Source organism: Mauremys reevesii, linkage group 2 (assembly GCF_016161935.1).
Source record: "Mauremys reevesii isolate NIE-2019 linkage group 2, ASM1616193v1, whole genome shotgun sequence".
Lineage (NCBI taxonomy): Eukaryota > Metazoa > Chordata > Testudines > Geoemydidae > Mauremys > Mauremys reevesii.
The window spans coordinates 266167462-266192859 of NC_052624.1; the positions used below are offsets into that span (position 1 = coordinate 266167462).

General features: G+C 42.5%; 1 protein-coding gene across 1 annotated transcript in view; it reads left to right on the plus strand.

Moving 5' to 3' along the window:
* Positions 1 to 25398, plus strand: part of FER1L6 (fer-1 like family member 6) — a 109084-nt gene that overhangs the window by 13511 nt on the left and 70175 nt on the right. The window contains exons 2-11 of the mRNA XM_039527810.1: positions 671 to 753; positions 5117 to 5246; positions 6484 to 6538; positions 6653 to 6784; positions 7595 to 7657; positions 13531 to 13609; positions 14891 to 15047; positions 16172 to 16358; positions 20252 to 20444; positions 21402 to 21748. Coding sequence (XP_039383744.1) covers positions 671 to 753; positions 5117 to 5246; positions 6484 to 6538; positions 6653 to 6784; positions 7595 to 7657; positions 13531 to 13609; positions 14891 to 15047; positions 16172 to 16358; positions 20252 to 20444; positions 21402 to 21748 — 1426 coding nt within the window. The remainder of the gene's footprint in view (positions 1 to 670; positions 754 to 5116; positions 5247 to 6483; positions 6539 to 6652; positions 6785 to 7594; positions 7658 to 13530; positions 13610 to 14890; positions 15048 to 16171; positions 16359 to 20251; positions 20445 to 21401; positions 21749 to 25398) is intronic.

Consider the following 25398-nt stretch of genomic DNA (forward strand, 5'->3'; position numbering starts at 1 on the left):
GCTCTCGCTGAGGTCAGTGGGAGTTTTGCCATTGACTTAATCAGAAGCAGAATTGAGCCCTGAGTCCCCTCCATGCAGAATGCCTTTTTTGTATTGCATTTCATGCCACTGAAGGCCATTGCAGCAAGAGATGTGGCAGCAGCACAGCCGACAAGATGGTGGTTGAAGTAGGCCTAAACAAACATTGTATGTTGATTTTAATTCACTGAAAAGCTGCTTTTGACTTGGAACCTGTAAACTTAATCTGCTGAGATGCTTTTAAACTAGCAAATGCATCTTTGGTCTCATCCTGCTCAGTAATTATGTCGTGTGGGAAGTCAATAGAAATAGAAGCTTAGCTTGGCTTTCCTTTCTTGACCTCTGATTGGTTGCCTTTGTTTGAAATAAAGTGACCAGTACGTTCTGTAAGAAGTAAATAAATAAATATATTGCTCTGTATGTTCGTAAATTCAAAAATAGAATAAAGCCAGAATAAAGCCCAAAAACACAATAGAAAACGTTTCCTTGTTTGCTTTTATTACTTTTGTAGCCGGGGAAATGGAATATAAACAAACAATCTTACTTGGATATTAACATTCCCTTTGAACAGCTGCTGAAATGAAATTGGATGTCTGTGTAGAACAAAACTTGAAGCTGTCTTTGCTATGATTTTGTTTACCTTCTTTTTCAGAAAGGGGCTGTTTGCTGGCATAAAGCTGAAGAAGAAGAAAAAAGGCGAGAAGGGGTTAATTATTGAAAACAAAGGTGCAGCGGGTAAGGCCTAGTAAATCAATATTACACTTGGTTAGAAAAGAGAAGAAGGGTGAGATTATTTTATCCCTAACTTCACCTGTAAAAGCATTTGAATTGAGCCTTACAACTATTGGTTTAAGAAATGATAAAATGGGCAGTAAATTCCATATCAGTCCTAACTAAATATAAAGACAGCCTACTCCTACAGGATTAGCTGTTTGGTCAAAGGCACTTAGAGATCATATGATGCAGATTATAGCATCTAAAATTAGCCTAATGTTATAGAAATAAATGGTCAAAACCATTTTTCCTTTAGGGAAGCACTGAGTATTGGACAGTTCAATCTTTCTAGATAGATATTGATTAAGTTACCGGAAATTTGAAATTCCATCCAGGTCACTGTGATTCCATTCAGAAGTTGTAAATCACAAGAGAAAAAAACTTAGTGGTTTGTGTGATTGTCGGAAGCCTGAGACAGAATTATAGTCCAGTCATTTTAAATACTTATTAAAATTTTATCTAATACATGGATCTTGCATCCAAAATATACACAGGTTCCTATTTCTCCTTTTCCTACTGCACTTCTCTCTTCCAAACTCACATGAAATTCTCTGAGGTGTCTTCCCCCACTACTTTACTCTCCTATTCCTATAGCTCTCCCTTTCACCTCCAGCACACCAGCTACCTCATACAGAAGGGGTTAGTTGAGTCTCACAAATCCTAGGTGTGAGGTCATGCCTTGAATTCTGTGGGGTCTTTTAAAATGTGGATTACAGTGTGTTTACTGCAATCTATGAATTATTATACAATAAAGAACTGGCTGGTATGTATGTATACCATGACCCTCTATTGTAAAGAAACAGAAGTACTTTACTGTGTGTCATAAACACTATATTGCTAACAGCTGCTACACCAAAGATGATTCTCCTTTAGCTCACATGGCAAAGGCTTGAGCTATTGGAGCAGAAAGATCTGACTTTTGTCCGTACTACTGCCATGTAGTACACTACTGAGGGAGCATGGTGTGCAGCATAGCAATAACCACTAGGTTCCTAGGTGGTCCTGTTTTTTTTACAATATGTTACATTGCTTTCATTAGTGAAATCTGCTGCACTTTTCCATGCAAACACTCATGTTTCAGCAACTGCTTAATACAGCAGATTCAGCCATTAGACATCTACATCACTGTGTTGCATCTTCATACACTTCATTAGCGCCCTTGATTACTAAACATCTGGACTATGGGAGAAATCTTTTAACATGACAGCAGGTTCCTTCTCGGTTCTGATTGAGGATTTTGTCTCCTGCTGGAGCTCACAAGATGTATCAAAGAAAGAGTACGCTGCGGGATTATGTTCCACTGGCTGAATCATTTTCATTTTCTATCAGTGAATTCACACAAGGCAATATTTGTGGCTGATCAAAAATATCTGCTCAGATAGCATAAGGAAATTTTAAAGGAAAACCATAACAAAATTATTTAAAATTTGTTATTGATAAAATGAAACTGAAAAGATTTTTCTTGACAGAATATAATTCTGGCACATGGCCGTTCCCAGCTGGAAAAGAATTTTGAGTGTTTCAGCCTACAAAGTAAACAAAGTAAAACAATAAAGTGCAGTAATCAAACACCACATGATAGAGTCAATAGGACAGGGGCAATGATCATGACACTGCAGCAATGCAGAAGCAGAACAAAAGAAAAATGTAGAGAGGGACCCTTAGGGCTAAATCAGTGCAGCTGGTCCTAATGGAGCAATGCCAATTTAGGCCAGTTGAGGTTGAAGTCCTCAGCTTCAATCAGAACCATACCAATGTTTATGAAGATGCCTCCATGTCCAAGTTTTCCGACCCTTGTATTTACAGGCTTTTCTGTGTCTCCCATCACCATGCTACCCGAGTGCCTCTCACACATCGTTGGTAGTAGCTTCACAACTTCTCGGGGAGGGAAGTATTATTAGCAGCCCATCTTGCAGATGGGGTACACAGGCATAGAGAGGTTAAAGGAAACACTTTCAAAAGTGTCCTCTGGTTCTGGGTGCATCAGTTTTACCCTTCAAGTGTTTCCAGTTGGGCAGCCAACTTCAGTGCCCTTCATGTTTTGGAGACGTGCCGTAACTGTTGCTGAACTGCAACATTTACCATGTTTGCATAAAAATCCTTCAAAGTCACCCCAAATTAAAACTATCCCCACAACTCACTCACCCCTACTTAACTCCCCCCCAGCTGGGGGCAGCCTGCACAAACTGAAAAGCTTTGCGACGTGCCGCAAAGAATAGCAGATTTGGGTTCTGTCCGGCCAAGCGCGCAGAGGCAGGTAGTGAGTTTCAGAGCTGATGTCTCCTCGTGGCAAATGACTCACTTCCCACCTCTTCCAGTTTACATCTGGGAGTTGTTAGCCTGAGTGCTCTGCCTATCTTAATGGCAGTATGCAGCAGAGATGTAGTCTCTAAGTCAGCCTGCATTGATGTAGAGCTTCAATTGAAAGTCAGTGCAGGCTACAGAGCACAGGCGGGATATACTTCCTGCTGGAAACACTGCTTTGTTCATTATTATCTTTAATGGAAGAAGGAGTCAGACACCTTTAAGAAAAGGATGAAGGAAAATGTAGGTCCACCACTTAGTCAGGAAGGAGAGCTAATACTGGATAACACCAAGAAGACTGAGGTGTTTAAGTCCTATTTTGCTTCGGCCTTCACTAAAAAAAAGTTAATTGTGACCAGATGCTTAACATAATCAATATTAACAAGGGTGCCGAAACAAAAGCCGGAATAGGGAAAGAGTAGGTTAAAGAATACTTAAATTAGATGTATTCAAGTCAGCGGGGCCCGATGAAATTCACCCTAAGGTACTTAAGGAACTAGCGGAAGCAATCTTGGAACTGTTAGCGATTATCTTTCAGAAGTCATGGAAGATGGGTAAGGTCCCAGAGGACTGAAGAAGGGTAAGCATAGTACCTATCTTTAAGAAGAACAAAGAGGACCTGGGGAGTTATAGACCAGTCAGCCTGACTTTGATACTTGGAAAGATACTGGAATGAATTATTACACAATCAATTTGTAATCCCTAGAGGACAATAGGGTGATAAGTAATAGCCAACATGGATTTGTCAAGAACAAAGTAACCTAATGTCCTTCTTTTGACAGAATGACTGGCCTAGTGAATAGGAGGAAGCAATAGATGTAATATACCTTGATTTTAGTAAAGCTTTTGACAGAGTCCCACTTGACATTCTCATAAAAAAAACTAGTAAAATGGGGTCTAGATGAAATTACTATGAGATGAGTGCACGGATGATTGAGCAACCACACTCAGAGTAGTTGTCAAATTGAGAGGGCATATCTAGTGGGGGTCCTGCAGGGATCAATCCTGGGTCCAGTACTGTTCAATATTTTCATTAATGACTCAGTTAATGGAGTGGAGAGCCTCTTTATAAACTTTGCAGATGACACCAAGCTGGGAAGAGTTGCAAGCAATGCGGGGGACAAGATTAGAATTCTTGATAAATTGGAGAATTGTTTTGAAATCAACAAGATGAAATGTAGTATAGACAAGCACAAAGTACTACACTTAAGAAGGAAAAAATCTAATGCACAACTAGAAAATGGGGAATAACTGGCTAGGTAGTAGTACTGCTGAAAAGGATCGGGGAGTTATAGTGGATTACAAATTAAAAATGAGCCAAAAATGTGATGCAGTTGAACCCCTTTCCCCCCCCCAAAAAACCCCCACCCTAATATAATTCTGGGGTGTATTAACAAGAATGTTGTATGTAAGACATGGGAAGTAATTGTTCCACTCTATTTGGCACTGGTGAGGCCTCAGCAGAGTACTGTGTCCAATTTTGGACACCAAACTCGAAAAAGATGCTCATATGGACAAACTGGAGAGTCCAGAGAAGAGCCACAATAATGATAAAAGATTAAGAAAACCTGACCTGTGAGGAAGGTTAAAAAACCTGCATACTGTATATTTAATCTTGAGAAAAGAAAACTGAGAGGGAACCTGGTAACAGTCTTCAAATAGGTTAAGGGCTGTTAGAAAGGGGATGGTGATCAGTTGATCTTCATGTCCATTTAAGATAGGACAAGATGTAATTGGCTTAATCTGAAACAAGGGAGATTTAGGTTAGATATGAGGAAAAATTTGCAACTATAGGGATAATTAAGCACTGGAATAGATTACCAAATAGGGTTGTGGAATCCCCTTCATTGGAGGATTTTAAGAACAGGTTAAACACCTGTCAGAGATGGTCATCTTTATACGTGGTACTACATTGTGCAGAAGAATGGACGAGAGGACCTCTCAGGGTCCCTTCCAGCCCTACATTTCTATGATTCTATGACAGAAGGGGATACATTTTCTTTATTTTTTTATTAATTAGGTGAGCACGATGAAAGTGACGGTCTTCACCATGAGATGTCTGGAGGACAAGAAGCGGGAGAGGGTGATTTCACGTATGATGACACTGCATCTTACAGTGGCTTTGCACCTGCAGGGCCGCAAAGGAAAAGGTACTTTGCTGCATCACCAACATTTCCAGTTATTCCCCATCCTGTTCTTCTTGGTGACAGCACTGCTGTTGGCAGCACACCCTGTGGCTAGAATATCAACTTGCTGAAAGTACGGATCTCTAGCCTGCTGTACTTCTACATGGTATATTGTGATTGTCACCAGATACAGGTCACTGCAGAGTGTGAGTAATGGAGGGAGGACCAGGATTAAGCTGCTAATGAAAGTTAGAGAAAGAGGACAGAAATCTTGAGAGTTGTCATGGTTGATGATCTGGGAAAAAAATGTGAGTCTGATCCAAGTCCCACTGTCGTCAGCAGGAATTCTTTCATGTATTTCAGTGACCATTGTATCAGACCCTGTATTTATATCTGCTATATATCTATAGCTATATAATACTCTGCATGTGCAGAGTTACTTCACATATACGTAACCCCTGCTTGCTCAGAGTGGCATCATGTCCCCCTCTGGTGCAGTTTAAGTCCCCTAGAGATTGATCAGCCTGCTACAACCTTGGCTAAGAGACCATGCGTCTGTTACAAAATGCTGACCTACCCAGGGGTGTCGGCAGTGGGGATCAAACCTGAGGCCTCTGCAACTTAATGCATGAACCTCTACTGCCTGAGCTAGAAAGACATGTTTCTGTTAGCCACACCAGTAGCAGACTTATTAATCTCTGCTGGGCTTAGACACCACTAGAGGGGGATAGAGTGCCACTCCAAGAAAGCAGGGGTTACATATATCACATATCAATGTATAGGTTATCTATTTATCTATCTATGAACACAGAGAGAGAGAGAGAGAGAGAGAGGTCTGATGAAGTTAGAATATCATATCCTGTGTTATGCAGGAGGTCAGGCTAAATGATCATAATGGTCCCTTAAAATCTACGAATCTATGAACTGGATAAGAATCAGACAGAGATTTTCAGTTCCTGGCATTCATTCCCTCTTTGCATTTTCATACTAAGCATTAAGATAAAATGTGAAGAAACACAAAGCTGTTTTGGGGAGATATGGAAATGCTTGGCATCATTATCCCCAAGAAGTATCCCAAGGCTCACATTTGAAGTGAATGCTGGTGATATAAAACCAAGTAGCCTATCTCAAAATTAGTCACTAAAAATAGTCATTTCAAGGAAAATGGTATTAAACACATCTCTTGAGCATGTGTCAAAGAACTAAGAATGTAACATTTTTGATGGGTGATGCATAATATTCTGTTCCATAATTTAAACAGAGCAAAACTGGTGTCCAAAATTCAAGATGGCGAAATAAAATCCCAGAATTATCAGGTGAGTAGACTGCAGTGTGCACATTTATAATAACACTACTTATGCTCATTAAAATAACTGCTGGGATTGAATCTGAGAGTGTTTTTGTGCTTGTGTTGTATCTGTGCCCTGCAGATCGCAATAACAATCATTGAAGCCCGGCAATTAGTTGGTGAGAATATTGATCCAGTGGTGATCATAGAGATTGGAGATGAAAAGAAGCAAACGACAGTCAAAGAAGGCACAAATGCCCCATTTTACAATGAAGTAAGTACCTTGCAGTTGGGAAGATGCTGTTTGAAATGGTTGCAGAATGGTGACTGTTCATATTACAGTGACTAGAGATTAATGACTAAAGCAATCTTATCTCTCTGACCAGGGGCGGCTCTAGGAATTTGGCCGCCCCAAGCACGCCGGTCCCGCGGCTCCGGGAGACCTCTTGCAGACTTGCCTGCGGATGGTCTGCTGGTCCCGCGGCTCCGGTGGACCTCCCGCAGGCATGACTGCGGAAGGTCCGCCGGAGCCGCCTGCCGCCCTCCCGGCAAAAGTGCCGGCCCTGTCTCTGATATGTTAAGTTTGTCAGCAAGCTGTTAAAATTTAAAGTATGGAAGAGCACAAGTGACAACTCTGCTCCATTCTGCATCTCTCATCCTCTCTCTTTTCATGTTCCCTCCAACTTGATCCACCGAGGACGTGACTCACCATGTCTCATTCCTCCTCTACCACTCCCATCCCTCATTCATGAGCTCTTCCCAGACTAGTTCCCCCAACCCACCATCACATCCTCCAAGTTCAAATCGCTCTGACTTTTTTTTTTTTGCAAGTTACACAAGGAGTTTGATAAAATAACTTCGAAAGCAAACCAAATTATTTCTTCTTCTGGGCTTCCTATCTTCTCTGCCTCTACCTTTTAGATTTAGAGCTCTTAAATAAGTGTACTGTGTGTTTAAAAATAATCAGTCAGAAGCATATGTGGAAGTATATTAGATTAGGCCAGAACTTCAAACTGTGTGGCAAATAGTGCTTGCTAAAGACAGCATAAGGACAATACTAATCTGCAATTTTGTTTTTCCACAGTATTTTGTGTTTGACTTCATTGGACCTCAAATGCATTTGTTTGACAAAATTATCAAAATCTCTGTAAGTATTTTGGGAAGTTTTATGTTGCTTTATTAAACAAGGATCAAATATTTGGCTGTATGTGTTATACTAGGCCTAACAGTGATGTTCATAAAAAGAGAAACAATTTTGTTTTAAATGCAAATGGTATCATGAGGTTGTGCACTAAGGTGAAGTCAGGAATGGGGAAAGGTAGAAGTGGCAACTGGTAATGACTTAAAGAAACTTAAAACAACCCAACAGCCAGATTCAGTGTGAATTTTCATGGGCATCTTTTTTAAAGTAAATTTTAAACTAGTGAACAGTGTGTTAGTTGGTTGGATATTTGAGTGGTGCATTTGCCTCACACTGGTCCTCTGTAGAGGATGAATTTCACCCAATGTTAACGGAGCCCTCGTTGTCTTCATCCCTTTAATTTTTAACCTTCACATCAGTTTTTCTCAGTTTATTGAGCTGAAACTTTTCTTTTTTGGGGGGGGGGGTGCTTATCTCAGTTCTTCAGCCACAACCCAAGTTCATATTGAAAGCTGCATTCCAGCTCTTTAGGCATGAGCAATATCAGTGCTAAGACAATCCTAGCATTTTAATTGTTGCTTGTTATTCAGGAGGAGAAGGAACCCAACTGTAAGTTAAGTTGCTATGCTCAGCACTGCATTGACTCTGTTGTGGTGAAACCCCAAGGAGCAAATCCAACTGTCCCAATCAGTCTTGCTTTGAATACTGAATACTGAAATGAACAAAGATACAGATACTTATTTTGTCAAAGACGGTTTCATGCACCTGGGGAAAGCTGTGTGGCTCTGAATTAACTGCTAATCTCTGCCAGGAATATATTCCTAAAATAATTGATTCTAGGAATGAAGAAGCATTTAAAGTATGCTGTGGGGAATGTGTGTGTTTCACATAGCATTGAGAGGTTTAATATGTAAAACAGGTATAGATCACTTAAGAAGGAAGAATCCCATGCACCGCTACAGGCTGGGGACCAACTGGCTAAGCAGCAGTTCTGCAGAAAAGGACCTGGGGATTACGGTGGACAAGAAGCTAGATATGAGTCAGCAGTGTGCCCTCGTTGCCAAGAAGGCCAAGGGCATATTGGGCTGTATTAGTAGGAGCGTTGCCAGCAGATCGAGGGAAGTGATTATTCCCCTCTATTCAGCACTGGTGAGGCCACACCTGGAGTATTGCGTCCAGTTTTGGTCCTCCCACTACAGAAGGGATGTGGACAAATTGGAGAGAGTCCAGCAGAGGGCAACGAAAATGACTTATGAGCACATGACTGGGGCACATGACTTATGAGGAGAAGCTGAGGGACTGGGGTTATTTAGTCTGCAGAAGAGATGAGTGAGGGGGGATTTGATAGCAACCTTCAACTACCTGAAGGGGGGTTCCAAAGAGGATGGAGCTAGGCTGTTCTCAGTGGTGGCAGATGACAGAACAAGAAGCAATGGTCTCAAGTTGCAGTGGGGGAGGTCTAGGTTGGATATTAGGAAACACTATTTCACTAGGAGGGTGGTGAAGCAGGGTGGTTGGAATGGGTTACCTAGGTAGGAGGTGGAATCTCCATCCTTAGAGGTTTTTAAGGCCCGGCTTGACAAAGCCCTGGCTGGGACGATTTAGTTGGTGTTGGTCCTGATTTGAGTAGGGGATTGGACTAGATGACTTCCTGAGGTCTCTTCCAACCCTAATATTCTATGATCTAATTTGTACTTTCCCCAGAGAAAAATCAGTAGTTGAATGGTTCCCACAAGCAAATAGAATGATACCGAGGAAGTGCACATTTGTTTCCCATTGAGGCCCAAGATGATGAGAGTATCTAAGCAGGTGTTGGTTTTGGGGTTTGGACAAGTATCTATAGTTTAGGGTCGACTCTTCAGACTTCTGTGGAACTACATTGATTTACACCAGCAGAGCATCTAGTCCTATATATGTATCCCAAGCCTTTTTCAAACCTAAAACTGGGCTAGAACTTGAGCAAGAACTGCTTAAGAGATATGGGGCAGTGCCACTTGCATTCGTAGCTAGAAATACCACAAGCCTGGCCTCTCATGTAGTAATTTCAGCATTTCTGCTTTCAGTCCCTGCCTCACATCCAAAAATTTCAAAACCATTAAAAATGGTTCAGTTTGAATTTGGTCAGAGAAACGAACAATGGTTCAAGGTATTGGGAAAGGATCTTTTTTTTTTTTAATGAAGTACTTTGCCCATTTATAACAAAAACACCAGGCCTAGATCAGAACAGGGCCCACGTTTGAGTGGCAGAACCAGATGGCTGTCTAAGAATCACGTGGATCCATGCATACAAAACCTCTCGTTGCAAGATTCATAGAGATGTTCACTATGTATTTGAAGAGCCAGGATCTAGTCTCAATTTTCATACCATCAGAAGTGCAGGGCTTCAAATGCAGTTATCTTGGTTGGGTGCACAAAGTGGGTATTTTCATGTACAAATTTGTACAAGTTTGAGGCCCAGCAAGACAGCTGTGTTAGCAAATTTCTAGTTTGTATTCCAAATCCCAACCTGATGTTGTGGTGTTTGCCTATGTAGCTTGGGCATGTAAGAGTGAAATTCACCCTATGCAGAGCACCGGCGCAAGGTCTTTGGACCAGTTAAGCTCTGCTCACACCCTTAATATAAAGCTTAATTAGGGCTCAACTAGTGCATAGGCCCTCTTGTTGGCCTTTCGCACAGATGTGTATTTCAACCCCAATTGCATGCACGTTTTGGTGCCTGGCACTGTCCCGCAGGATCAAACCCACAGAGCATGGAATTAGGTCTTTGTAAAATACTTGCTGCATGTGAAGAGTAGATATGTTCCCAAGAGAAACAGTTCTTCCGTTTGAATTCTATACATTTACCTACATATATTTAAAAGATACAAAAGTAATTAGAACATATTAAATCAATATCTTGCTTATTCCTTTTTTCTCCACACTACATCTTCTTCTTTGAATTATACTAGAATTACAACAAGCCTTCACCTGGTAAATGTCTGTTCTTTTACTTCCACCTCTAATTTTTCTGATTAAGTTTTTCTTTGGTAACTTTGCCATTTGTCAGCATCTGGGCTGAGGACCTGAATGCCAAGTTTCAACACAGAAAATGGGCCAGTGCCTCAGCTGGTGTAAATTGCATTGGTCTAGTTGCATTGAATTCAATGGAGATCCTTGACTTACACCAGGAGAGGATTTGGCCCCAAGGTTGTAATGATTAGGTCATAAACAAAATATGGCATTTATAAAGGAAATGCTAATCTAATGCAAGGCTAATGTCTGCTGTTATAATCAGGAATTCATTTCAGTTATCTTGGAACATGGCTTTAGAAAAAGCCAGCATGTTAAGGGAATAAAATTGAATGAGTGAGCAAATACGTGTCCTGGCAAGAAACAGCACCACAGGGGATGGAAAACTTCCTATGTTTGCTTGGTTTGAAGCTAGCCTGAGGAGAAGCAAAGTGTAACAGCCTTCAGGACTACTAATCCCTCACACACCGAATCCGTATTATCATGGAAATGTACAGACCTGTGTTTAGAAGCCTCAGGAAAGCAAATAATGTAGCAGCACTACCATGTCTCAGCCCAGCCGTTAGTCTCCTGGGGGAGAACAGGGCCCTTTTCTGCCTCTTAAGCCCTTAAAAACTAATGGATTTCCTTCTCGTTAACATCTTCAGACACATTATGGCAACATCCTTTCAATGCTGTAGGCATAATTGATACTGTACTTTCACTCTAAGCCCTTATCCCCACTACTCAGTTACATTTTAGGCTGACATTTCTCCTGCTCCTTCTCAGCTGGAAAGTTTGAAGAAAATCCCTTCAGTTATTTTTTTAGTTTATTGATTGTGAAAAAACCCACCATGGTTTTTTAGCTGCTCAGATGGTTATTGTGCTTTCTTCCCCCTTCCTCCCCTCCCCCATGGAGAAAAGAAAAAGAGTTTGATTTGAAACTTCAAACTTGCCTGCTTTACTACATCTGGGTGGAGAGCGGGGAGGGTTGGACAGCGGGGGAAGCTTGAGAAATAAGAGTGAAAAAAACTATATACAGAGCATGGCACACAAGAGCTGTTAGTCATTTATTTTCCTTGTCAATTTAAGAGCCCCATCCTGCAAGGGGTGGAGCCCTGTGGGACTTCAGTGGGAACAGAGAACACTCAGAATCTCACAGGGGCATAGGTGCTGGAACTAGCGGTGCTGCCACAACCCCTGGCTTGAAGTGGTTTCCATCATATACAGGGTTTACAGTTTGATTCAGTGGCTCTCAGCACCCCCACTATACAAATTGTTCCAGCACCTCTGCACAGGGGTTCCTCACACTTCACACCAGAAGGCCTCTATGTACCCACAAAGTGTAGTTTTCACATGGGACTATCCCTGAATATCTACTCAGACTCTGGAGAGGGGAGAAAAAATAAAAGGAGAGCAACGAGAGAACTGGACCCTGCCCTTGACCTTCGCTCTAATAGATCCCTTTCTTGCCCCAACTAAAGCTTTATGAAATGTTGTGGTTTTGGTTGTGCAGGACTTGTGAAAGTATTTTATGTGGAGTGGAGCTGCCAGTTTGGTTTCCATGGGTTCATGCTCCTATTGCAGCCACAAAGTCAAAGTGAAATTCATCCAAAGCTGTTGTTTTCCCTGGCTTCAAGGTGAAACCACTGAGTTTTCATCATTTCTTTGAACCCCAAGGCCTATTTTAACTCATTTTGAAAATTAGATGGATGCTATATTAGTGATTTGACTGGTCTGGCATTAGGTTGGCTGTTGCTTCAGTTTCCCAGAAGGCCTTGCTGAATGCTATGGTCACATGATCCTTGGGCTACAAGTCCTATGATTTGAGAGGAGACTCAAGGTCTATCTCCCCCATGACAGATCCAAACCAAAACCTGAATGCAAGTCTGTATCTAGAATATATAGAACTGAAGCCCTGGATACGTGTGCTTCCAAATTTGGGGGCTCAAAATACAGATCCAAATTTGAATTCTTCCCAAGTTTGGGGTGTGTGGATTTGGCTGTTCTAGAAACATGAACTATGAACTCAGATCCTAACCTAGATCTAGGATTTTAGTTTCAGGCCTATCTTTCCTTCCAGTTTGGCCAAAGATTGTCTGAAAAATCTGCTAGCTCTTGTGAGCTTTTTCTCAAACATGGGTGGAGTTCCAGACTTTTAATTAAACTCGAAACCAGTGAGATTTGTTTCATAACAAAAAGTTCACACAGCTTTTCTTCCAACCCCACCACAAGGAAATGCTGCTGGCCAGCACCTTGCTTGTCACACACTCAGGGATTTGAAAATCAAATCAAGATGTGAGGGGGAATGATATGACCAGGAGATGCTGCTGTTGAATCCCTACTCTGGAAGGATGGAGCAAGTGTCCCATGGACCTGATCTTCCTCTCATTTGCACCAGTTTACATCCGTGTCACTCACTGACATCAACAGAATGACATTTTGTGAGCTCAGCATTGGGCCCATTGTGCAAAATACATATTGAAACTTTGGAAAGTGACAATGTAATTTCTTCTCCTCTGTCTACACAAAGTTTTTGTACCAATTTAACTATTGGTTTAGAAACCAATACTGGCACAACCCTTAGCGTGGATGCAGCTATTCTGGGATAAAACTGCTTATATCCCTCTTGCTTGTTTAAAGGGACATATATAAGTAGTTTTATATTGTTATAACTGTGGGTTCCACTGATTTAACTATATTGGTTTCTAAACCCATACAATTAAATCAGCACAAAAACTGATCAGCCCTAAGGTGTCTATGTCTGTTGTTAGATATGATCCCCACTGGCTTCTGTGGCTGCTTTTGTCATCTATGTTAAATATCTTTGCTTGGAATGGTGTTTCGTATGTTGAGTGGAAGGGACTCTCTAATGTGCCTTTCTTTAACAGGTTATGCACAACAAGCTGATCGGGAGCTTATTGATTGGCTCCTTCAAAGTAGATTTGGGGACAGTGTATAATCAGCCAGGTAGGAGATGCATTTTCTAACTTCTCTTTTGTTTCATATGTTTTTTCTGCTGTTTGTCTTCTTCAGTCACTTGAATCCCTTCTTGGGGCCATCACAGAGCAATTCACCAAGATCCAGGTTTTCAAAAGAGCTCATCTTCTCTTTAGGCACCAAAATAAATGGCTGGAATTAATTTTTTTTAGAGCTCATCATGTTGCATGCTAAGTGTTGCAAAGTTAGCTTCAGAAAACTAGGTGTTTTTGCAAATCTGGCCCTTATTTGGGTGCTTAAATGGAGTATGAATTCTTATGAAAAACTGGCATCATTTGTGTATGGTGAGCGCTTGAAAATCTGGTCCCATGTGTTGTATAAGAGGGAAGGTCAGGAAGGGAATGGGGGAGATAGAGAGGAGACTGGAAAAGGGACCATGTGGGACGGTGAAATGAGAAGAGAAAAACAACAGAGAAGGACAAAGGAAGAAAGAGACAAAGCAGGATAGAGAGGAAAAGATCCAGCCCGTTTGCATCATCACCTCTACAGCTGTTAAGCACTTTCTGAAATTTTAAATAAACAGCCCAGGAAGGAATTTCGCTGATTTCCTCCTGCCTCACATTTATGACCAGCTCTATGAGTCTCAGACTGGAATGGTTCTAGAAAACAAATATCTACACTGCAGTACAGTTTGTATGTATTTAACTTCTCAGCATCCCTGTGAGGAAGGGGTATTCTATGTTATAGCTAGGGAGCTGAAACACAGAAGCTATGTCTTCACTGCAAAAAAAACCCCCAACCCTGCAGCAGCAAGTCTCAGAGCCTGGGTCTACAGATTCTGGCTTGTGCTACACTGTGAACCACTGGTAACTACTCTCTGGGAATGATTTTATGCATCCACCTTATAGTAGCTCCATCTAGGTTGTATTTCCCTAGTTTGTTTAAGAGAAGGTCATGCAAGACACTATCAAAAGCCTTACTAAAGTCAAGATATACCACATCTACCGCTTCCCCCCAACCACAAGGCTTGTTACCCTGTCAAAGAAAGCTATTGGGTTGGTTTGACACAATTTGTTCTTGACAAATCTGTGCTGTTATTTATCACATTATAATCTTCTAGGTGTTTGCAAATTGATTGCTTAATTATTTGCTCCATTATCTTTCCAGGTACAGATGTTAAGTTGACTGGTCTGTAATTCCCTGGGTTGTCCTTATTTCCCATTTTATAGATGGCCACTATATTTGCCCTTTTCCAGTCTTCTGGAATGTATCCCATCTTCCATGACTCGTATTAGCTTGTATGTTTTACAGGTCATCAGTTTTGTGACAAGTGGGCACTTCTCACAGACCCTGCTGACATTAGGACGGGAGCCAAGGGATACCTGAAGTGTGATATCAGTGTTGCTGGGAAAGGAGACACCATACAAGCCATTCAGAAAGCAAGTGATGCTGAAGAGCAAATTGAAAAGTACTGTAAAAATTTTCCTTATTTTGCATCTGTCAAAGAGGAAAGAAAATCCATGAAAAGTCCTTTTCTCCTGTTTATAGAATACATGCCTTGCTTGTCTAATCTGGGCTTGTTTTAACAGACATCTCTGTATGTGCTGCTTTGATGTGCTGGGAGGGGGTGGGGAGCAGGAGAGTTCTTCTAATTCCACCAACAAATGAAAGGGAGGGATTATTGTCAGTCCCCTGCCTCTGATGAACGTCTTCACTACCGGCTGTATCGGCGGGTAGCAATCGATTTCTTGGGGATCGATATATCGTGTCTCATCTAGACGCGATATATCGATCCTTGAACGCGCTCTTGTCGACTCCGGAACTCCACCAACACAAACGGCGGTAGCGGAGTCGACATGGGGAGCCGCGGACGTCGATCCCGCACCGTGAGGATGGTAGGTAATTCGATCTAAGGTACTTCGACTTCAGCTACGCTAGTCACGTAGCTGAAGTTGCGTATCTTAGATCGATTCCCCCCGCTAGTGTAGACCAGCAGTGAGGGAGTTCATTCTCATCTCAGGATACTGCTAACTCCCTGCCTGAATGACTTTACTCTGGAGCCATTTGAAATATTTCTGAACAGCAATTTTTTGCCTAGAGAATGCACCAGATTGCAGCAAACTTGAGGTTTTTTTAAAAAAAAAAAACAACAAAAAAACCCAATATGATAGGAAGACAGTCTTTATCATCCTATTGTGTGTGTGTGTATATTCTTTATATACATGTACAAACAGCACTCCCCATTACAAATTACACACACTGTATGCCTTGCTGCCCTATCACTATACTCAATATATTTTACAGAAACAAAGTATAAACATTTCTAGCAGGGGCACTTCATAGACATCTGCCTGCCAAGTGGTGTTGCCGCCTTCTGCAGTTATGGTCACTAGAGAATGCTTTTATTTAGCTGGAAAAACAAATGCACACTCCATGTCCCCCATTCCCATCCCCCGCCTCCGGGACATAGTATTTATCACAAGTTACGCTGTAAAAAATGGTGTGACCCCTTTGTTAAAAAAATTGTCTTGGAATCACTTCATTGTCTAGTTTTCATTCTGAGGGAAATGGCTTTTTTTTTTATTCTTGTAGGAACCTCTTGATCCCCAAAGGATTTCCATCTGAAAGACCATGGGCCAGATTTTATGTGAGAATCTATAAAGCAGAGGGGCTTCCAAAGATGAACTCCAGCATCATGGCTAATGTCACCAAAGCATTCATGGGCGACAGTAAGGACCTTGTGGATCCGTATGTGGTGGTCATGTTTGCAGGTCAAATGGTAAATTGGGACTGTATTGCTCACAAATGTAGACCTTGTTTCCTGGCAGTTGAGTTACTTGCAAATGTTAAAGCTGATGCACTTTTACTTAGCGCAGGTCTACACTTAAAACACTGCATCAGCACAGCTGCAACAATGCAGCTGTGCTGCTGTAGCTCTTTAATGAAGACACTCTAAACTGAGAGACAGCTTCTCCTGTTGGCTTAGTTAATCCACCTCCATGAGAAGCGGTAGCTATGTTGGCTGGAGAAGCTGTCCCACCAACATAGCACTGTCTACACTGACACTTAGATCGGTATAATTACATCACTCAGGGGTGTGGATTATTCACACCCCTACGCGATGTAGTTTTACCAAAGTAATTCTGTACTTTAGACCAGAGCTTAGTGTCTTGAAAAGTAGGATGAGTACGTTCTTTTGTCATCTTTAGTGCCCAGATTGCTCAGGACCTGAGTAAATTGCTGACTTAATACCAGCAGTATAGTAGTAGGGAAAATAAAGTGCTGTAGATTCACATTAATAAAACATGAAGTCATGATGCAGAAAAACTACACACTGTGGTATTATGCTAATGTGATACATCTAATTCGCTTACAGTCACGAAAGGCTAAAATTCCCAAGGTGGATTCTAAGGCTGCATCTTTACTACTGAATTTCATAGCTCTCATTCTGTACTCTCTTCTGATAGTAGCTGTGGGGGGAAGCTGTACTGCAGACATAGGGCTCTAGTGGCGCTGCTGTTTTTATTATTGTCGCTACAGATGAGGCCTGTTTGTACTGTAATTTCCACCATTGCTACCACTGGTGGAGATTCACTCATGCTTCATTTGGGCTAGGAAGGTTGCTAGGGCCTAGGTTCTTGCCTTATATAATCTTTGGGTGAACTAGAGTTCACTTCACTGCCCTTCTCCAGTGCCTAAAAATACCCGACTCCCAGAGAAAAGTAGCTGGAGACCCACAAGTCATTCTCTAAGGATTTTCAGCCAGGATTGCATAGGGTCAGCCTCCCCACATTCAGGTCCCGAAAGGAACTAAAGAAATGAATTTAATTAAAAAACTTTATAAAATCTTATGATAAAGAAACAAATAATAATCTAATTTTTACAGCATAACACAGCTGTTTTATAATCCACAGACATTATCTTCACAGTTATACAAAAATGAAATTAAAATCTGAACAGTTCGGTCCCCACAGAAACATAGTGAGAAGAAACTGAGAGTTCCCAAAAGCTTAGGTTTAGTTCACCTAAGAGTTTAGAGTCTTTGATCACTAAATCTATACAATCTGCTGAGTCTAAGGGTATGTTTACACTACCCGCCGGATTGTCTTGTCTAGTCTAGATGCGATAAATTGATCCCCGAGCGCTCTCCCATCGACTCCTGTACTCCACTGCCATGAGAGGCGCAGGCAGAGTCGACGGGGGAGCAGCAGCATTCGACTCACCACAGTGAAGTTAATCTAAGTACGTCGACTTCAGCTACGTTATTCACGTAGCTGAAGTTGCGTAACTTAGATCGACCCCCGCCCCCACCAAGTGTAGACCAGGCCTAAAACAACATCTTCCCTCCACTTGCTTGTAGGAATCTTCAGTTGGGATCCAGACAGACTCTTCCTCTGCTGAAATCACTGCTAGCCAGTCAGCTAACTCATTAACCAACCACTCAGTTAAATCACAAGTGTATAGATTTAAAGAAAACCCTGTTACAAGAAAATAGAAAACGGTGAATAGCAAAATATAAATGACTCTTTCCCCATTAGTTGGTGAATTGCACTACTTGAGACAATTTAACTAAAACAGTTTGGCTAAAATCAAAGCAACATTCAAAGCACACGATTAAAATAGAATAAATTATTTTTCCCTCCGAGTTTCCTCTTGCTATAATTACCATTGCCCAGGCTGCCCCGTTAGAGGGTTAACGATATCACTAACCTGCTGCAAAATACTTTCAAGTTAGGGACAACAGCCTGCTTCCTGCACCTGGCCTCAGCTTCCCAACTCACACAGGGCACATGGCCCTTTGCAAAGCAGCTGCCCTCACTGCTCGCCCTCATGGAGTCTGACCCCAGCAGCAGGGAACCTATTGGAGCAGACCCAAAACTACCACACCCAGTTCCAGAAGCTTCTGGATGTGGAGTGCTTAATCTGCCTAGCAACAATGACCCAGACACGACTCACTCCTACCTCCCCCCAGTGGGTCTCTTGAAGAGATATCTCCCTGTTAGGCACATGGGTTATACTTACACCAGTTTTACTTTGGAGTAACTTAATTGACTGGCATGGAGTTTGCCTTCATTACACTGGTGTAACTGAGATCAGAATCAGGCTGAACATTTACACCCATATTTTTTTCATTAACTTTTCATATCTGTTCATATGGAGGCTTTTGCAGAAATTCATATTTGTGCATGACCAATGCGTTATGACTGCAAATGAAGCCATTATTGCAGACTTCTAGCTTCCTAATTTGCACCCATGCTTTCAGTTCACGTGCACAAAGCTGACTTTCTGAATATGTAAAATTTTACACCTGAAAAAAAAATGTGGGTGCAAATATCTGACCTATTTGTGGGTTTGTGAAAGTCTTTGTGTACAGTTTGGGTTTTCTGTGGAACACAGTTCTAATTATAGGGGTAGGAATTATCCAGTGGTGTTTACTATCGGATGCGGGGTTTAGGATTAGGGCAGACCTCCCAAGAGTCCGAGGTTTTGCAGAACTGTCCTGTTTTAACCCCCGGATGAAGTGAATATTTCCTGCATTCAGGGCCATCCAGAAAGGGGCAGTTTGCCTTTGGCCTCTTGTTTGAGAGGTCCCCAAACTGAGTGGTATTGCAAGCTGGTGCACAGAGTTGCAGCACCACTCAGATTTGGTCCATCCACCCATCTGGAGCAGACAGGCCAGTCCTGAGTGATGCTGCATCTTGCTTTAGCCATGTGATATGTCAGGAGGCATGAGTTAGGACAGTTGGATCCAGGACTGCATGGATCCACTGGCTGTTCCTCTGAGAACTCGGAATGCAAAAACCAATACTACAGCCAGGAGTTGCAGTAAAGTCGCTGGAACAGCCCTGCTTTCAGTTTCAGGCCTAGGTGGCGGACTCCTGCCCCTTTGGGCCCTCCCTGACAGGCCCAGTCACATGGGGTGCACATAGGGTGACCAGATGAGAGGAAGAAAATATCAGGACACATGGGGGGGGGCGGGTTCCGCCGGTGGAGAAAAAAAAAAAAGCTAAGTGCTGCTGACGGAGCGAAATATCGGGACAAATTGCGTCCTGACCAAAGATAGGTCGGGACGCGGGACAAACACCTAAATATCGGGACCTAAATAAATAAGTCAAAATGGGTCCCAGCTGATGCATAAGGCCTTGTGCTGGCCTTCTGCACAGGGATAGATTTCACCTGACAGGCGACAACTGCGCTAACGTACCACTTGTTCCTTAGAACCGAAGCTTTAATTTAAAAGGCCACCTCCATGTGTGCAGTTTTGCATGGCAGAAATATCACTTTGAGTGCACAGAGAGGAATTGAACTGGTACATTGAAGAGTTACACGTCGCACTAAACTCTACTAGTTCTGCGTGAGAATTCCAAGGCCAGGATATGGCCCTTCATTAAATACTTAGGAGAAAACAAAGAAGGAAACTTCCACAGTAGTTATTGCAATGTAGCATTATGCTCGGTGTTCGCACTGACTAAGAGAAAAGCAGAGATGCTTTCAAGGTTCAGTAAATATACTAGACTGGAAAACTGTGCTTAAAAATTATTTTTATTTAGACCACATGCTTCCTCTGTGATAGAAGAGACAGGGCTTGCTAGAGGACTTTGTTATACTCAGCATTGTTCTCCAGAATCTGGTCTAGCCTCAAGGTCTAGAGCTGCTGGTCTTTCATTTCAGGGACGAACAACAGTGCAAAAAAACTGTGCTGATCCTGTGTGGCATGAACAGATTGTCTTCAAGGAAATGTTTCCCCCGCTGTGTCGAAGAGTCAAAATCCAGGTGTGGGATGAAGGCAGCATGAATGATGTGGCCTTAGCCACACACTTCATAGACCTGAAAAAAATCTCAAATGAACAAGATGGAGATAAAGGTAAAGAGGAAAAAGTTTGTGTTTAAAAACTCTTCTCCCTCCTCCCCCCCGTGGGATAAAATTCACCAGCATGGTGACTGGATACTAGTTAAGACCCAGTTAAGGGCTCCAAAAGGCTTTAGTGAGGGGTAGGCCTTTCGTTGGTTGTATGAAAAATCCTACTTGATACGGAGTTGAATCTTTTTGTGTGTTTAATGGAATGGTGTTGTCCCCTTCGTTACAAAGACTCCTAAATAGCATCATTTTGATCAGTATCTAAAAGGATTCTTACCCTTTCTGCGAATGTGGAATGATCTGTTACCATGTGGCATTTCTATTTCAGTTAGGGGCAAGGGATGTGAATTCAGGGCTAATGCCAAAGGCACTTGCATTGCCAGGCAAACAAGTATGTATCACTTTTCAGGGGCAGACCAGCCTTCTATTTCTGATCTACTCAATGGCAACTATTTGTTCCTAGTTACTCAAAAAGAGAAAAATAAGCCATTTTAAAGTGTCATAGACCTAAATCCTCTCCCCAGCTCCCAGTCCAAGTAACAGGATGGGCATTGGAATGCCTGGTCCAAGGATAGGGATCTTCCCCCCACATCCCAGTCTCAATCTGCAGAGCATGAAAGGAGCCACTCCAGGGCTCTGGCGCCTCTCCCATTCCATAGAGAGAATTGCTGGAGGAGACTCATTGTGGCAGATAGTCTGTTTCATGCTGCACCACCCCAGTCCCTAGGTGACAGTACATAGGTTTCCCCTGTGGAGCAGTGCTCTGTACTGTATTGGGGTATGCACATGAGTACAGTCTCCCCAAATCCCATTATGCAGCTGGAGGAACACCAGCACCCATAGAAGTGGGGCCAGATTGAGCCCCTTTATGAGTAAAACTCTCAGAGAACAGAGTTCTGCAAATAATGTGTGAGCGAGTGAGAGCTTGTAATGCAAATGTTGTAAAATATGCATCATCTCCAGGGTTCTTGCCTACCTTTGGACCAGCTTGGATCAATCTCTATGGCTCACCTAGGAACCACTCCCTAATGGACGACCACCAGGAGCTCAATGAAGGTTTTGGGGAAGGCGTCTCCTTTAGAGGTCGCCTCCTAATTGAAATTGCAGTGGAGATACTTTCAGGGGGAGCGCAAGAGTCTAAATTTTCAAAGATCATCAAAGACATAAAGTTACCTTCCAAAGATAAAGACTCCAAAGCATCTAAAGGAAAAGAGAAAACAGACAAAGCAGAGGATGGGAAATCATCTTCTCCTTCAGACAAGGCAAACTCCACCGAGGCGGAAGTTGAGCCCTTCGATGTGCCTGCTGAGGTTAGTTGTAAATTTAGAGATTGATTGATGCTTGGTTCAAAGTATGTAGCTAATTGACAAACTAAGGTCCCAGTCATGTCTGTAACCTGGATGTGAATCACCACAGATGCACTGGGGTCCATGCGCTCACATCCAGTTACAGGATTTGCCATGCCAATGGATCATAAATTTATATATGTCATTAACTGAATAGGATGGAAATCATTATTTACTATAGGTATGGTACAAGCACCTGCACATAGGCTTTGCACACATATAGGAAGATTCAGTCCCATATCGTCCTATTGTGGGGTTTCTTGCACCTTCTTCTCAGGCATCTGGTGCTAGCAACTGTCAGAGACAGGATACTGGACTGGTTGGACCATGGGTCTGACCCAATATGGCAATTCCCATGTTCCTAAGTCCTAGACCTGAAGTGTTCACCATCTAATGTTAAGTAGCTTTATTTAAGCACCCACTTTTAGTTTTGGGGGGTCATAATAGGACACACACATTTAAAAATTAGGTTCCTCATTCTCTCTTGGAAATAAACTGTTTCCAAACAGTGGGTGGACACCAGCAATGGCTTTACTGTGCGTTCATGGGTTCAAGTGCACCCACAGAAATAATGAAACCAAGAGTGCAAACATACTGAATGTTTTTGATACACTATTGATAGGTGTGGGTGGCTTCATGTTAATCATATTTGGGTATAGACCCCAAGAGCAGAACTGCATTGGTAAACGTACATTTTCACAGGCAAATATACACTCCTTCTGGCCCAGTGCAGAGGGGAGGCCCATGGGCGAGAGCGAGTCTGCCCCACACTCACCCTGCAGCAGCAGCTCCTGTCTCAGGGTGGGGGGAGGGGGACCTGGGCCTGGCTCCCCACTCTGGGCATGGTGCACAGGATTGCAGCACCACGCATGATGATGGAGGGATAGCCAGGCCAAACCAGAGTGACACTGCAATCCTGTATGCCAGGTCGCAATGCTCAGAGCAGGGAGTTGGGCCCAGGCCCACAGGACAGGAACTTCTGCTCCAGGGTGAGTGTGGAGCGGGCTTGCTCTCCAGCCATCCCCTTACCTGTGGGATCTCCTCCACACCAGGCTGGGATTAGGGTTGTGGTGCTGGGGCAGAGCATGCTGCTGCTGGTAGCTGGCGCCCCCTCAGCAATTTATTGAAGTGCACTCATTGAATTGGGAGGCTCTATCCACCCCTGGTGGGTACCTTTAATGGGCATCTGAGCATGGTTGACAAAAGGCTCTACTGTTTTAGTCTGATACAAAGGGGTAGAACCTAGCCTCTCTCAAGTCTATGACCATCAGCATTTCCTTTCTTTAGGAACCTCTCTCTTTATGGTCATTCAGGATGGAGAATGCAGCTTGCAGACTGCCCCCTCAGTAGTGAGGGCCACCTTCCCTGAACTAGGGCCAAATTGTGTGCTGGGGTAAATGGACATAGCTCCATTGCCTTCAGTAGAATTTCACCTATTTACACCAGCAGAGAATGTGGCTCACAGTCATTAATGCCGCTAGCCTCTCTTCCTTTAACTCCCTCCTCGAGGCCCACTTCTGCTGCAATACCTACAAGAAACTGGCAACTAATAATATCTAGGTACAGAGCCAGCAGGGGTAGTTGGGATTGATAGACACTGGGTCTGATTGTCTTCCTTTATTTATGCTAATCAGTAGTAGCACCATTAAAATCACTAGTGTGAAACTGGTGGAAGTGTGAGAAGAAGCAGCCCAACTGCATGTTTTCCCTCTCTCTTATCCTTCATGTGGCTTCTCTTCTGGAATTGCGAGTGTACCACCAACAGATCCTAGTCGTCAGGATCAAACCCTGCAGCTTCTGGAGCTTAGTGCATGAGCCTCTACCACATGGAATAAAAGCCAACTGGCTATTAGCTAAGGCTGTGGAGCAGACTCATTTTATCTCTCTCTCTCTCTCTCTGTGTGTCTCAATGCCACTAGATGGGACAGAACATCACACCCAGAAGGTGTGTGGGTTACACGAGCTCTTTGGAGCAGGGATCACAAGTTATTATGGACAAGATCTTCAGCTGCTGTAAATTGATGTAGCTCCATTAACTTCATACAAATTGAGTTAGGCTGATTTACATCAGCTGGAGCTCAGTCCCTTTCTGTTTTAAAAGGGTCTAGCGCAATGTGAGAGGAAGGGGGATCTAGTGGCTACAGCTGTAGACTGGACTTGGAACCCCAGGTTCAATTTTCTGCTCTACCACGGTGACCTTGGGCAAGTCACTTAGATCAGGTCCTCAAAGGCTTCTAACTCCCATTGACTTTAATGGGAGTTAGGAACTTAAATACCTTTGAGTGTCTGTAACTCAGTTCTGAATCTGTTAATGAGGGTAATGGGGTGTTCTGAGGATAAATATGTTAAAGATTTTGAAGCGCTCAGATAAAGTTATAGAGACTATAGAAGTATCTCATGTAGATAAATAGACACTACTGTAATGCCAATTAATAGTAACAATAAGGATTTATTACAATCAAGATACTTGTTAGCAACTGGTGTCTGACTCTCAAATTCAGAATGAATAAAATGCAATAACACATCTCCATACTGTTTGATATTCTTTCCTTGTTGACATTCAAATATATTTCCTGCTGCTGTAGACAGAATCATTATGTTACAGACATGTAAAAGGGAAGTCAAGAGTGCTGGAGATTACAAATAAACGGAAAAGTGATAAAATTTGCAACATTTTTATGATGTCTCTCTGCAGATTGGGGTAAATCACCGTGCCTCATAATCTGACATTACTGACTGAGCACAACGCCAAGAACATAATGAGCATTCAAAATTTATTACTTTTGTAAATGGGAATAGAAGAGTGTGGCACAGATTCTGAATCCTGGTTTCACTCATTGCCATATGCTTCATGGTAATGTTAAAAAAAATATGCAACAGGGAAATGAAAACTGAAATTCAACTTAGAGTTATCTCCTGCAGCAATACACTGCACACTTATTTCAAGACATATATACATTGGGCTATACCAAGAGCGGTTTGTTCCTTTGAGAAAGGCAGGCAAACAAGTATTAAAATATACATGGTTTCTTTCGTTCATTGCCCCGTTACGCAGTCTTTTAGGAGACTCACTGGGCCAACTTGTGCTCAGATCTACACTCAGTAAATCAGCATTCCCACAGTGAAAGAAAGTATCAGAGAAACATCCATACCATCACTGTGCTTACAGCCTTTGAACAACTAAAAGTGTACTGGGGTCTGATCTGAAGCCGATTGAATGAGAAGACTCCCATGGATTGCAATGGGGCTCTGATACTGCGAGGTGCTGAGTGCTTCCTGAGAAGATGCTGAGCACCTTCAGGTCTCATTGACTTGAGAATGCTCAGCATCTCCCAGCCTAATATCATTCTGGAGTGCATTACCAGGAGTGTTGTATGTATGATGAGGGAGATAATTGTTCTGCTCTACTCAGCACTGGTGATGTCCCAGCTGGGCGCCACACCTAGGAAAGATGCAGACAAATTGGAGAGAGACCAGAAGAGACCCATAAAAATAATAAAAGGTTTAGAAAACCTGACCTGTGAGGAAAGTTTAAAAAAACTGGGTATGTTTAGTCTTGGGAAAAGAAGACAGAGGTAGAACCTGATAAAAGTCTTCCAATATGTTGTGAGCTG